The following is a 14,387-nucleotide window of genomic DNA, read 5'->3' on the forward strand; positions in this document are numbered from 1 at the left end:
CACTACATTAAGCCAGCCAATATCACTATTAAAAGGGGAAGAGGCAGGCCTGTGGTTAGATGAGCAGTGAGGAAATGCTTGGACGCTGAAAGCTAGTCCATTTCTTTCAACTCTTTCCATTTAAAAACCAAAAGCATTCTCTCTGTAAAACCTTGTCTTGCTGACCTCCTTTGCCACCTTAAGGACCAGAAGCCATTTCTGGAGACCCTGGCCTGGCTCTACAGAACAGCCTTAGCTCTACTGGACCCCAGCATCTCCCTGCACAGGCACTAGTCATGAGTTTCTCAGCACATGGGTGCTGAAAGGAGCCAACATGGTGTCACAGCCACTAAACCCACTGACAAGAGAGCAGGGCAGCTCTGACCTCCCAGCAGTCTCCAGAGGAAAGCACTCTGAAGATGTCAGACCAAGAGATCTGTGGCCAAAGGCTGTGGTTGTGGGGATAAGCTGAGTTCCCAGGCAGAATGGGAACAATATAAGGAGACAATATAAATCCTTGAGCTCTGTCACAACCTCTATCCTCTCCTCTGGATGCTCTTTTGTAGCCATGCTCCCTTACAGCTTTCTCCAGTGCCACAGCAAAGGGAATGTTAGCTGGGGAGGGGAGGGAGTGCACCGGTGCCGATGTAAAACACGAAACCAAGCCCCCTGGTCCATGCATGTTCAGCAAAGTTCTTCAAGGTGAAAAGATACTTGAAGGAAAAAAAGAAGTAATTGCTTTTGGCCTTTGGGGTCATTTCAGCAGAGAGAACATAATTCTGCTTCCAGAGTGTATAAGTTACTTCCATACTTAAAAATAAAACACTTTTGCAATGCTGCACTGCCATGCACTGAGACCACAATACTGCACACAACTGATGGGAAAAACAGGAGCTCTGCAGAATGGGGCAGTCCTAAAAATATTGCACTTGCCCAGGCTGGGCACTGCTCTCTGCAGTACTGTCGTAATCTTGTAGAGATTTCAGCTTCTTCCCCCACCTCTAGCCCTTCCTTACTGCTCCACGCTCTGTATGGCACATGATGCAGCAGTGGCAGAAACAGCCCCCTCAGCAGCCTCTTTCCCATATGTCCTTTTTTCCCCCTCTCTGTATCCTCCCTAATGTGATTGCAACAAGAGCAGATCAGGGGATGATTTTCAAGGGGATTCCTGTTGCTGTCTCTATGCCTGCAGGCAAGGCACAGAGGAGCGTGTGGCTGGCGGATCTGCTCCGTGCTCCCAATGATGACGGCTCCATGGGTGAGCTGCCACCCCTCTCAGTGGGAGGTCTGTCTGGGGAGTGCTGTGGATGCCAAGCCAGACATTACAAGATCCAACTTTCCAGTGAAATTCAGACTTTTCTCTAGGACAAAAAACTTGAAAAAACATGGGGAATGGGAATGAAAACAAAACAATAGCCGTCAAAGACTTGTTTCTTAATGCTGCTAAAACCTCTGGGCAGGAGGATGGAAAGCAGCACAGGAAGATCAGCAGTGAGCACAGCCAGCCAGTGCAACGGCCAAGGCCATGATCAGCCTGGTGCAAGCCTGTACTGCAGCACGGACAGTTAAAAACAGAACCTAAAAGATGCTGGTTTACTGCTGTGGCCAGAAAATCCCCCAGGCCCACACAGAAAGGTTAGGCTTGCAGAACCAGGGAGGAGGTGAAACAGAGGAGGGGCTGAGGCACAGAAGAAGCCACCACACGAGGCTTCATCTCAGCAAAAGCATCATCCTCTCCACCTGGCCAGATGTTCTCCCACTGTGTTCTCTACCAGTGAAACCCTGCAGACTGTCAGAGCCTTTCTTGCTGCACATATCAGCAACCTGCCTCTCTTCTGAATCTTGGAGATAAAAAGGGAAAGAGAACAAACATGAGACAGAACAAATGTAACCTTACATCAGAGTAAGCACCTTGCCTTCAGAAAAAAACTCTGTGATACCAGTTTACTTTATTTCCGTGTGCCTGAGGAGGACCGAGGCAACCTAACGTTCAAGGAAAAGCAGCATCCAAGTTCACACTCCCTCTGAGGTCTGTGTTGACCTGTAGCTTCCAGGGAAGGACGAAACACTCTCTTGGGCCTTGTTGGCTTTACTTGGCATGGTCCATCTCTTGTCTTTGCACCAGCATGTTCTTCTCTGCAGGCAACTACATACCCCAAAATTGTATGTGGTCGGAGAGAAGCAGGAGCAGCTCTGCCCAGCAGTGTTCCTTGACACTGCCCAAATGCCCTGCCTATGTTTGGCCTCCTTTCCTCAGCCTGATTCCCTTTTCAAGCTTCATCTTCTGTCTGCTGCAATGGAAAACTCACTACGGAAAGTTCTGGCCAGGTCACACCACATTTCTACCTCTGTTCTGAATTCAGCAGAATGCAGTCAAAGCATTGGAGTACCTTTGCTTTTCTGACACAAGGCAAAACACAAAAGATACTAAGGACTGATCATGGCAGGTTCACTCAGACAGATGCCTGCCTTGGTTTCCTCCTCTTCTCTGATGTCTTTCCGTGCACAAACATATACCAAACATGAAAGTTGCACTCGACAGAGACATCCGGATATATCCAGACTCTACTAACAATCAGTGTCTCGGGCAGACAGTCAATCCAAACAAGTTCTCCATTTGTCTAGCTCTTGCCTGGCTGCACTTCTGTACATTTGTAAGTGTTTACACTGAGCTTGCTTCTGCCATTTCTGTCTCTGGTTGCTGGAATGAAACTCCCAGAGCTGTCAAGTCTGCTTTGGTGCATGCTTCTCTGGGATGCACGAGCGCAACGCAGAGCTCTCGTCAAAGACTACTGTGCCAAGAAGCAAGCTGGAAGCATCCACTGGACATGTTATCTCCACGCACATGACCGCAGGTTACGGAACGACAGTCCAGCAACTTTGAGTGAGCAAAAACCAAGCCAGCTAGACAAGAAGACAGACTAGACATGAGCCCGGGACATGGTCTGCAGCAGGAATGATGCAATGATGCCTTCGTGCTGGACCCAGGAACCCCAGTAGGAGGTCCTTGAGAGGTTACAGTACTCAGTGGCTCTTTTAAAGCAGAAAGATCATGGAGAATTGAGTTTTTCCCTGGCTCTGCCTCCAAGTGAGATTTCTTGTGTGTGAAGACACCTCTCCAGAGAAAAGCATGCTTTCATCAAGCATATGCCCTACATCATCCATCGCTTGCATTGTGTGGTCTCTTGCATGTGGGGATGGTTATGGTTACAAGGCAGTCAATCAGAGGTAGCCAACAGTGGAAGATATTTGCACACAATTAAAAAGGATGAAAAAAGCCCTTTCAGCTAGCCTGAATTCCTGCCAAAATCAACAAGAGTCATTTGGTTTGCAAGGGGGAACTGTATCCCCCAGAGCCAGAGGGACTGAGGATGGGATTTTCTTGTGGCACTGGAAGACAGAAGACCCAGGGGATACATTTTCCATATTACCATGAAATTCACCTGAAAAAAAAAAAAAGCCAAACATCTGCCCACTCAGCAAGGACCAGCAGTGACAACCTCCTGGAGCTGCAGCTGGAACTCGGGCACGTACTGAGCTGTGGGAGTGGGACTTTCTGGCATTTCTTAAACATATTTGTTCTGCTGGATGACTGCAAGGAACAAATGCAGGTATTTCATGACCACTTTCATGGTAGCCTGTGATTAAGGAAGCATTTCGGAATTCTGAAGGTCTAAGTCCAATAGAGCCAACCCTGCTGCAGCTATGAGCATAACTGCCAAGAGAAACCTGACATCCTGGCATGGTGAACAAGAAAAGAGGTGCAGAGATTTTGCAGCCATATGCAGCCTAACAGAAGTGTTGAGCAGCTGTCCTGCTTCCTAATGGAGAGATCAGAGGAAACAGTGAGCAGGAGACTGCTATGAGACGGGCAGGAAAAGGCTGTGACCAAGGAGGGATGTGCAAGTGAGGCACACTAGTGAGGAAACACTAGAATGTCATGGGAAGAAGAGGAGGAGGCTGAGGCATCTGGAGACATTTCCCTGCTTGCCTTGACTCTTAACAGCTGCAGTCACCTGCACCTTGGGGCTGGCACTAGAGAAGCACAGATGGGCAGATCCATAGCAGAATCGGAAGATGACAGCAATCAGAGCTCATTGGAGCTGCTCTGGGTTCTAAGATGCTGAGAACTCAGTCTGTGACTGCAAAGAATTTGGCTCCAGCTTGGCTGAGGAGGAGCTGAATGAAGGGAGCACAGGGAGGAGAAAGAGATGCAAGCAGCTCTGGGAAGTATACATGTGAAAGAGAGGCAGAGCTAGGAGGAGCCAATATCAAGCTGACATAAAATCTCCTGTCTTGGACACCTCTGTTCTCCTTGGTAGTCAAAGCACTGCTAAGTTTGCTTCAGCGCTTATGAGCAGTGAAGCACATGAACAAGCAATCAGAGTGATGAAGCTGGGCAGAAAAGAATAGAGCAGCTCCCTGCCTGCACAAGCTGAACTGCACCCTCTGTACCATACTGTGTCACATCTGACACAGGCCAGCACCTCGTCCTGCACCAGACCTGGTTGGAGCTGGCTGCTCTGAAAACATCCCACCCCACCCCACCTCATGGAGGCAGCCAGGCCATATGCAAGGCACACAGCTCCTATGTGAGGCTGCCCCCAGAGAGGAGACACTCAGAAATGGTCCTCCACATTCTCCTGTGAGGTGTGAGGGGGTAACATGCGATGGGCTGAGCCCCCAGCTAATTCCATCTTGCTCCAGCCAGCACTGTGTGGCCCCCCCACAAATGTATGCTGTGGCAATGAGGAATCCTTGCTGGGGCCAGGTGGGCCCGTCCAGTTCCCCAGCATGGAGCAGCAACGCTGGATGCCTGTGCCCCTGGAACAGACAGCGGGTGCACTCCTGCCAATTGTTTGATGTAGTGTTATTTCCAGAGCCCCTGCCAAGCCTGTGTCGGGTTGAGAGCAAGCCCGTAACTCTATAGGGCCAAGTCTACAGCCTCCTCTGCTAATCTAGGACTGCACCTCCTAAAACCATGGATGTTGTTTTCCTGTTTCTCCCCCCTAATGAGTCTGGCATGGAGAGAACCACTGGCTGTACAAGCAGTGAGAAGCAAGTGCCACACGTGGAGCCAACACCTAAGCAGGCTGCTGTGCCCAGCAGTGCAATGGGCATCAGCCCTGGCAGCAGCACATACCTGGTCGAGGGGGGCAGGCCAGGCACCTGTCCACCCCCCAGAAGAGTCCCACGCTGCCGCAGCAGTCCTCCAGCAGGGTCAGCCCTGGAAGTGGGTTGGTGCACTGTTAAGAGAGAGAGGAGGGGGTCAGGCATCACCAGGCTGGAGTCATGACTGAGCATCTGTCCCACTTGGCTCACAAGGGCGATGAGGGCTCCGGGTAGATGGCAGCACCGTGCTTGCAGCACAGCTTCCCACAGGGCTGGGGATGCAGTTTAAGACAGTCAACACTTCTGCAGACAGAAAAACACACAGCTCCCACAGCTGCACCCCTCAGAGGAGAAGAGGACATCCAGCAGAGCAGAATGTGCACCAGGGATGGTATCACCCAGCCAAGCTCTTGGCTCAGCTCTGTGCTGAATGATTAGCCGGCAGAATGGGTGCACCACTCCAGCCTTGTGGGGAGCTGGCAGTCAGGCACTTTCCTTTGCTTAATGAGTCTCTCCTTCCCCCCCGCCAAGGCTCTCTGGATTACAGGCTTCCCCATCAGAATCGAGCTGCCACGGCCTGCAGGCCAAGTCTGGCCCTCGTCCACGTGAGGATGGCGGTGTGCCCAGCGCTTGCATTCCCATCAGCTAGGCTGCAGGCTGAGGAGGGAGAGGCAAGCATGTCCCGCTGGGCTCCATAGACTGGCCTCACCTAGTGGGGTGCAAGTATGACTGGGGTATGCCTGCCTCCTCCCCCAACCCCTCTGAGTGCTTCTCCCACTCTGCAACTGCTGGAGTAAGTCACAGTGCTCCCAAGAGCATCTCTGAGCTGGTCACAGGAAGGGCAAATTTGCCTCAGGGGTCAGACAGCCGTGCCCACAGAGGAACAGGGCTTTTCCAGCCCTCTTGTGAGATGCTCACGGTCTGATCTCATTTATTTTTGTGCTAGGGAATCTGGTTAGAAGTGCCTTGGATGGGATGGAATAAAAGATGGGATGGGAACCAACAGCAGCCCTGGGAACAGGCTGAGCAAGGAGAGGAGGCAGAGTCCTGGACTGCCCCACCAGGGTCTTGCTAAGAGCGAGCTGCTCCAGGGAACTCACAGGTGTTCCTATGGGTGCCAAAAACCTCCAATACTTTTCCAGTGACGCAAAAGAAACATATGGGGAGAGACAAAATAAGAAATTACGATGACTGCAGGCTGGGGGTGAGAAAGCCCCTCATGAGCGTTTGCTTCCCAAGCCCTGACCGAGCTGCCCAGGAAGGCGACGTTCCATGGAAATCAGACTTTCATTTATCGTCTGAGAGGGAAAGGAATTTTCCTATGTTTTATACATTTCCTACAATAATCACAGAGCGTGGCTGTAAATGTTGCTATAAATAGGGCACCCTATTTTAAACGAGACTGTATGTGAAAGCTATCAAGTCTGGGCTATGCTGCCCTAGGGCACAGCCTGCTCGGGGCAAGATAGCATGGGCTCCTTCTTGGGCCAAAACAAGAGATTTTCTTCCCAAGTAACACATACAATACATTCTTCCCACATAACACATTGCTGCCCATGCTTGTAGTATTTGGATGTTGTCCACACATCATGCTGAATCGATTCATACAATGGAAGCCTACCATTCCTGCCCCATATGCAAACACACCCACACACGAAAAACAGAAACATGTCCATACACACTTCCAAAGTTGATGATGACCCCTTACCTGTCCATGGAGAGCTTCCCGAAAGCACCTCCCCAGTAACCCTGGGGATCTCTGCTGTTGGCCTCCCTCAGTGGCAATGCTGTTGCCGTTCCCATTACTGTAGGTGTACGAAGGCACTGCGGCCATCTGAGGCACCAGCACTGCCTCCACGCTGTTCTCCTCTGACACCTCTGAGTCACCTCTCACCCTGGCCACCTGGTGAATCTGCACGGTGGCTTCTGGAGGGTGGTTGATGTGGACGTTCACCAGGGAAGGGTTCAGGGAAGCTGGAAGATGAGTTCATACCATAGCTGTGATGATCTGGCAACAATTTGGCACCTCAAGAGTATTCTGTTCATCAACAAAAGTGCAAGGGAGGAAAGGCAGACTGAACCCACCAGAGTTCTCTGCTTCTCTGTTTCCACTTTGTCCTGAAAACAAGACAAACCTACCAAGAGCTTAACCCTAATCCTAATTCTACCTGTGCCACCATTCACGCCTTCCTTCTCTTTTCTCCTCACAGAAGTTGCCCTAAACTTCGTGATTCCCACATCCACTGTCTTGGTCACCCTTTGGTCCCCTGGACACAGCTAGATCCCCAGGACAAGGCTTCGTGAGCACAAGGTATCAGCCCTTTTTCCAGCCAGGTGCCTCAGTGGCCAGAGGAACTGCACTCACCCAGCTGGTTGGACAAGGGCAGGGTGTACGTGGAGTGCTTCATAGAGCCACTGGCCATGGTGTTTGGTGCCTTCCCTCCTTGCTTCTTTTCTGGAGAGGGGGCCGGCATGTGGCAAAACTTCCCTGTGGAGTTGGAAGGGCACCAGCACTCATCACGGCCAACACAGCGTCCTCCATTCAGGCAGGGGATCTGGCAGAAGTCTGCAAGGAAAAGGGAGGCCTGCTCAGTGGAGACACCAAACCCTTGCTTTTAGCTGAGGAACTGGAGCGTGGCTGGCATGAGCCCCGGGAACCCTACTGTGCAAGCATAGAAATCTCAGTCCTCCCTGAACTCTGCACAGAGCTGGAGCCATGGGCTGATGATGAGCCCTCTCTAGGGGACACAGCCAGCATGGGGCATCTGTACTTAGGAGTAATGTTGCTGGCCCAGCAGCATCCCTTGGCATGGGGCAGGAGCTGTGGCAGCCACAGGCAGCTGAGTTAGCACAGTGCTTGCTTTTTTGCACTGAGGGATTTTGAACCCCCTCCCAACTTGGCAAGGACTTTCCTCCCAACCAGAAGGGAGGTGAGTGGGGATGGGAGAGGCAGAGGAGAGAACGGGCAGGGAGCCACATGTGCAGAGCCTCTCTCTCGGCCAGCCCCAGGCCTGCCAGCAGCTGGAGTGGGGGAAGCATGGAGCGGGACAGAAGAACTGGGAGCAATTCATCTGCACAGGCTTGGAAAAAGCATCTGCTGCTGATGAAACTGAAGTCATGTCTTTTCTGGTCTCATCAGATGGCTGGAGCAATTCTGTGTAAGCGGCACTCAGGCAAGGCACGGAATTTCCTAACAGATCATCCTGACTCATTTCAGCATGAGATGAGACACTGCTTCTGTGCATCCCAGGATGGTTTGTTAGGTTCACCCCAGAGGACGAGCTCCTACCTGCTCAGAGCTCCATTTACTCAAGTCAAGAGCACAGTTCTGGGGGGAGCTGACACATCTTTAGACCGGGATCTAGGCAGAAATTCCCATGAACTCATATCACTCAGTGTCCACAGTGTACTCAGTGTTGCAAGAGCTTGAGTCACAGAGGCTCATATGATAGGGCCAGTGGGTGCTCCCACCAGCTGGATCCAAGAAGATGTGCCCAACCCACACCTGGGTATCCCAGTGACCAGATGAGCAATCGCAGCAGCTCTCAAAGGCAAACAGAGATTTCTGCAGCCCTGTCTTTAGGAATGGCTTGCAACCTGCAGCCAGCTCTCCTGGCTGCCACGTGAGTGAAAGGAGAGAACGGGAGGAAATTAGGTGATGAAAGTCAGCCACAGGAGTGGATGCCAATGAAAGCAGTGAGCTGGCTTGGAGAAGGAAGGGGCGGCGAGGCTTGGCTGCAGGCCTGGCTCAAATACACACGTCCCCCCTACCTAGGGAAATAGAAGTTGCTTGTCCAAGAAAGAGAGCAATGAGGCACGGTCTGTCTTGCTACCCCAGAGACAAAGATGGAGTAAGACTGAAGGACTTCAGGAGACATCTTTCTAGGCACTGGGAGAGGCCATCTCCTTCCATCCCCAACCAGCCCAAGTCCTCAGTCTGCAGGGACATGAAAAGCAGGAGGAGAGAGGGATATCAGGCAAGAAGGTGAGCTGGGAGCCTTTGGCTACTCACAGATGCGGAAGCCAGACTTGGGGTCGTGGTCATGCCCCCCTTGGCTGTAGAGGGTGGTGGTGTCTCCCTTCTCACAGCTGTTGTAGCAGCGTCCATTCCGGCACGTCTGTTTGCAGATGGTGGGTGTGAAGATGATTTTTATTTTCCTAATCTTCTCTGTCAGGTTCGCCCCTAAAGAAGAGAAGGACAGTGCTAAGTGGAAGCAGGATCTCTAGGCCAGGGGGCAGGTAATCTCATCTCAAGCTCCAACCCATTCCTAGAGCAAGAACTTGCTCCCCACTCACTCCAGCCTGTCCTCTGCTCCAGTGTCATTAAGGCTTTGTCAACATAGGAAAAATCTCCAGCAGCATGCTCTGCCATAACTCCAGTACATGTGACCTGTGTGGGGCCACACACCCACTAGATCCAGTATGAAAGGATTTTTTTCTCAAGCCACTTCATTAACCTGGACGCTGGCTGCCCTTAAGCCACAGAAAGGCTTCCCACACAACCACGCTGGTCCAGCAAGGAGAGCATCAAGTTTTGAGAATACCCATGTCTCCCTGCAAGTGTCCACTGCTTTCCTGCACCCTGCACCCCTCTGCAGATCCTCACCATCCTCCCACTAGGTAGAGGGGTGAATTGTACTCAGAGCTCTTGGAAGCTTGTAGGAAAGGAACAAGAGGCAGAACTGTTGCCTAACTGTGAGCTAGCTGGCTCAACACCAGAGCTGTCCATTCCTGCCCAGCAAGACAGCTGTTTTTTGGGTTCCCCCTCCCTTGCTGTACTCCCCCCTCATTCTTCCCACTTCAGTCCCCACCTTCAGATTACAACTTTAATCAGGCTCACAGCCTACTCATAAGGGCCAAGATGCCTTGGAACCTCCTCGGAGAACCATGGCTTCAGAGGAAGCCAAGCTGCAGAAGACAACTTGCATCTGTCCTAGCTGGGGAGCTGCTGACACTGCCTCAGAAACTGCAGGCAGCCTGGCCTGATCCCTGCTTGTGTCAGAAGGCACAAAGGGGGAAGCCAAAGGGAAGAACTAGGTGCTGGTTACACAATCTGACCCCCAGGGCTGTTCTAACAGAAGAAGAAGCTGGGAGGCACAATTCCTACAGGCTGATGCAATTCCCCTTCAGGACAGTGTGCTGGAGTAATGTTCAAAAGTTCTGGGAGGCATCTGTCACATCTCCCCTGCCACCAGCGTTTAGCTTCCTTTCAGTGGAGTCTCTCTTTGCCAAGGCCTGTAGAGTCACCTTTCTTACTCCTCTTTTCCAGTTCTCAGTTTTTCTCCATTTTGCTCCCTTCTCTTCTTTGGAGATGGGCTCTCTTCTCCTCCACTCCCCACTTCCAAAGTGCTGCAAAGATGGCTGGCACCTCCTATGACTTTACTTGTCACCCCCTCACTATGGTATTCCCACCCACACCACTGCCCTTCCCAGTGACACCTCAGGACCCAACAAGAAACCCCAGCAGTCACATCCCTGGATGTCTTACCCCTTGCAGCCAGTGTGTGCTCCTGGAAAGCTGCATTTGGCCCAGAGCTGCCCTGCTCGTGCCCATGCCCGTTGGGCAGTGTGTTAGACGTGAGCTGGCTATTGCTGGCGGGGTAACGCCGGACAGTCCGTGATGGCACTGTGTGCTGGGCTGAAACAGGAGAGCCAATTCTGCTCTGAGTCCTGTGGAAGAGAAGAAATGAACTGATACTCCTCACGAGTAATTGTGTTGATCTCGGTGCCCATCTGTCAGCATGCCTTGTGGGCACCTCAGCACCAAGCTGAGCCATCGACTTCACATAGAGCTCTGCAAGGTTCCCTCTTCACTTGTTTCCAGCCATCACTTCATTTTAGGGATGATGCCCTATGTCCTTGACATCTATGTCCCTGGAAGACCTGCCTATGCCTGACCCTTTGCCCTCTTCAGTATAGAGAGCCACCTCGGCTCTCTGCAGGGACCCCATCCCCAGTGATTAACTGACTTCAGCACTGCAGCCGAGACTGTCACCAGTTCTGTACCTGCTGACATACATTGCTCACCCCAGCCCCCACATCCACAGGGTCTCATCAGCCTTTCACTGCACTGGAATGCCCCAGCTGCCTTTCAGAACCTCTATATACTGTTGCTGTTGCATGACCCACCACAAAGTCTCCAGCAAACACAAGAAGCTTCAAATCTGCTTGTTCTTATGGTGAGGAGCTCCCTCTGGCTCTGTATTCCCAACCCCAGCTGAATGCTGAAAAAACAGAAAGGCAGTCAGAAGTGAAACCAGGTCAAGCAAATAAACAAAACTTGCCCCATGAGAGTCACAAACAAGAGAAAATGACCAAGAGCTCATTCCTATAAATGTAGTTACTACTCTCTGCAGTAATTGCATTTATGGCTTTTGTTGTTTTCTGGAGGCTAAGCACAACCAAGTCATTTGACTAACAAGGTAACACTTCTTACACTTTATGGAATAGGAAATGTGGAGTGCTAGGCAGAGTTTATTGCATAAAACCAGCACAACAGCATATCTGTTGCATTCACTCCCATTCCTCTGTACTTACTGACAGCACTGAGCCTCCAAGAGGGTGCTCTGTGCTTATCATCAAGTGTATGCCTCACTCTTGCTTGCACCATCTGCAAGCAAAAAGTCTTCAGAACACCAGGGCCCAAAATGGGTTGGCTGCCTATATGCCTCAAGTTTCTTCAAATGTCCCAGTCTCGGATTCCACTGAAATCATACTTAAATACCAACAGGACTTCTGTTTGTCCACACCAACATCTCCAGCTCTCAGACTAGCCTTTCCCACTGAAGAGCATCCCACAGAAGAGCGTCTCATTCTAGGAGTTTTGCCATTTTCCCTGTCAAACTCAGCAAAAGGAGCATTTGCTGGAAACAGAGTTTTCTAAAATCATCAGGATTGGCTAATCCAACAACAATTGGCTGACAGTAGCTCTGGCTCACAGACATTCCTGGCTTGGATGTCTTGGCATAATGGAGAGATGGAAAGGCAACTAATGCAGTGCTGGTATTCAAACAGGTCAAGCACAATACACAAGGTAACTGCTGGCTAACGAGCCAGAAATCAGCCCTGAGCAACAAAATGGAAAAGATGACGCATGGGTCAATTAATTGTGAACCAAAGGAAAGGAATATATAAAAGATGTCAAGTCAACAGGGTCTATGGAGAACCGTTCATCTCAAAAGAGTCCGTTTTCATCATCTGATAGAATTACATGCACACACATAACAGGCTTAGAGCTCACGCTATTCCAATAAAAAAATAAACACAGCAGTACAGTGTCAATCAGGCACATGTGAAACGAATAACAAACTGGCGATATAACAGGACACAAAAAGTAATTGTCACTGGGGAGCGAATTAGATGGGTTCCAAAGTGATCAGTAAGAGGCCTGGCATGACTTTACAATTTCATCTGGAAATAAATATTTTTATTTCGAAATAAACATACAATTGACACTGATAATTTGTGCTGCTGACACAAAAATTTGCAATGTGGTGTATCGTGATGAGAGCAGAGCAATCATACAGAACAGTTTGGATTACTTTGCAAGGCAAATACATCCAAGCAATATGGGATTTTAATACAGCCAAATGCAGAATTACTCTTCTAGGAAGGAGGAATGCAGGCAGCAGCTGCAGATAGAAGGAGACAATCCTGGAAACCAGCAATTCTGAAAAGATTTCAGGGGTAATGACAAGCAATTAAATATGAGCTGTCATCTCAAAACCCTGACATCAGGATACTGAAACACTGCAGGAACAGGGAGGTATTTTTACCTCTTTGCACAGCCTCATCATGGTAGGGACTGTATGTGCTAAAATATCACTTCTAATTCTGATGTGAAATGTGACATATTTGCTAAGATCTTGAAAAACTGAAAGGATAGGGAAAAAAAAAAAACATGACAAAAACAATTTGAGGGCTGGTGAAAATGCCTTTCTGTAAGAAAACTAAAGCAGCCAATCTCTTCAACAAAAAGAAGATGAAGAGGTGCTCTGATTACAGAGCACAGGTTTCTCCACAGGAACAAAATGCCAGGTGTAAAGAGCCTTGTAATTTAACTACAGCAACAACAAAAAAGGCAAAACATGAAACAACAGCTGCAAGCTGAAGCTAAATGATTCCCTGCTAGAAATCATGCCCACACATATCAGCATAGCTGCTTGCTTTCTGCAAAAAAAACACCAAAGCTGTGAACTCCCCGACTCCTGATACCACTGCTTCAGAAGAGATCACTGAAACGCTGCAGATGTAGCTGAATGAAGATCAGTAATCTTCATTCTATTAGAGAAGCTCTTTCAGATCGCCTATTGATCCATTAATCATTTCTGACCTTGAGCTGTAGGAACGCAGGAACAGTTTTGTTCCAGTGACAGAAGTCTCTGGATTTCCTGTAACCTAATTGTCTCTAATGCAGGAAAGCCTTGAGAGTGAAGTGGCTGAGCTTCTGTAGGGAGGTATGAGTGAATCCTGAGAAGGGAGCATTGCAGGTGGCCTCATTAAAATCAAGATCTAAACTGAGATGAGACTAGCAAGCAGTTATTTCTCAGTGGTTGGTAAGAACAACCAGAATAATTGCAGAGAAGTGAAGATTATCTCAACACCACATCACTCCCCAGCAGCCTCAGCCTGAAGCTACCCTGAGATTCTGCAGAGTACAAACTACCCCAGCATCCTCAAGTGCCATCACCTGCCCATACATTTCTAAGCTACTCGTTCAGCTCTGTTGCCAACCAGGAAACTTCTGGTCTCTATTACCCTCTTCTTTGCTATTTGGTGTGCTACAGCTGCCTTTGTAAGTGAAGAAGGAAAATACATACAGAGCTCTAGGGAGGGCATATGAGAGCCACAAAGCCCTAAAAGCCGAGGCACACTTGTTCTCCAACCTCTGGTTAGAGATCCCAAGCATAGCCCTGTGGGGAAACACGACTGGGTCTTTGGGACCTTGTGTTGTAAGGTGGAAGCACTCAAAAGAGAAGAGGTGAGAGTTCCCCAGCCCAGCAACCCTCACTGTCCTAGGGCTGATCACCCTAGGGCAACTTCGAGTTTTGAAGATCTCTTGGGAAAGAGTGGCCGGTGGAATGAGACAGGGAGATAGAAGCTCTGGTGCTTGGAAATATACACACCATGTCTATCCTTGAGGAAGGGAGTACGCTATGTGCAAGCAGCAGGGTTTGGCTGGGCACAGTCCATAGCCTGCATAAAGGAATTCCAGCCCTTGGCTCTGGGGACAACTCCTGTGATTCTCAGGATCATCAGATTTGGTAGGGAGAAAAATACCCATCAATATTAAGAGC

The 14,387-nt window shown here is 49.9% G+C and overlaps 1 protein-coding gene across 2 annotated transcripts in view; it reads right to left on the reverse strand.

Annotated features, from left to right (window-relative positions):
• Positions 1 to 14,387, reverse strand: part of LTBP2 (latent transforming growth factor beta binding protein 2) — a 60,451-nt gene that overhangs the window by 22,498 nt on the left and 23,566 nt on the right. For both annotated transcript variants that reach the window (XM_085225313.1, XM_085225312.1), the window contains exons 4-8: positions 10,580 to 10,761; positions 9,104 to 9,274; positions 7,457 to 7,657; positions 6,800 to 7,065; positions 5,123 to 5,225 (exon numbers count right to left, since the gene is read on the reverse strand). In XM_085225313.1, coding sequence (XP_085081439.1) covers positions 5,123 to 5,225; positions 6,800 to 7,065; positions 7,457 to 7,657; positions 9,104 to 9,274; positions 10,580 to 10,761 — 923 coding nt within the window. The remainder of the gene's footprint in view (positions 1 to 5,122; positions 5,226 to 6,799; positions 7,066 to 7,456; positions 7,658 to 9,103; positions 9,275 to 10,579; positions 10,762 to 14,387) is intronic.

This window comes from Meleagris gallopavo, chromosome 5, assembly GCF_905368555.1.
Source record: "Meleagris gallopavo chromosome 5, MGAL_WU_HG_1.1, whole genome shotgun sequence".
In the NCBI taxonomy this organism is placed as follows: Eukaryota; Metazoa; Chordata; class Aves; order Galliformes; family Phasianidae; genus Meleagris; species Meleagris gallopavo.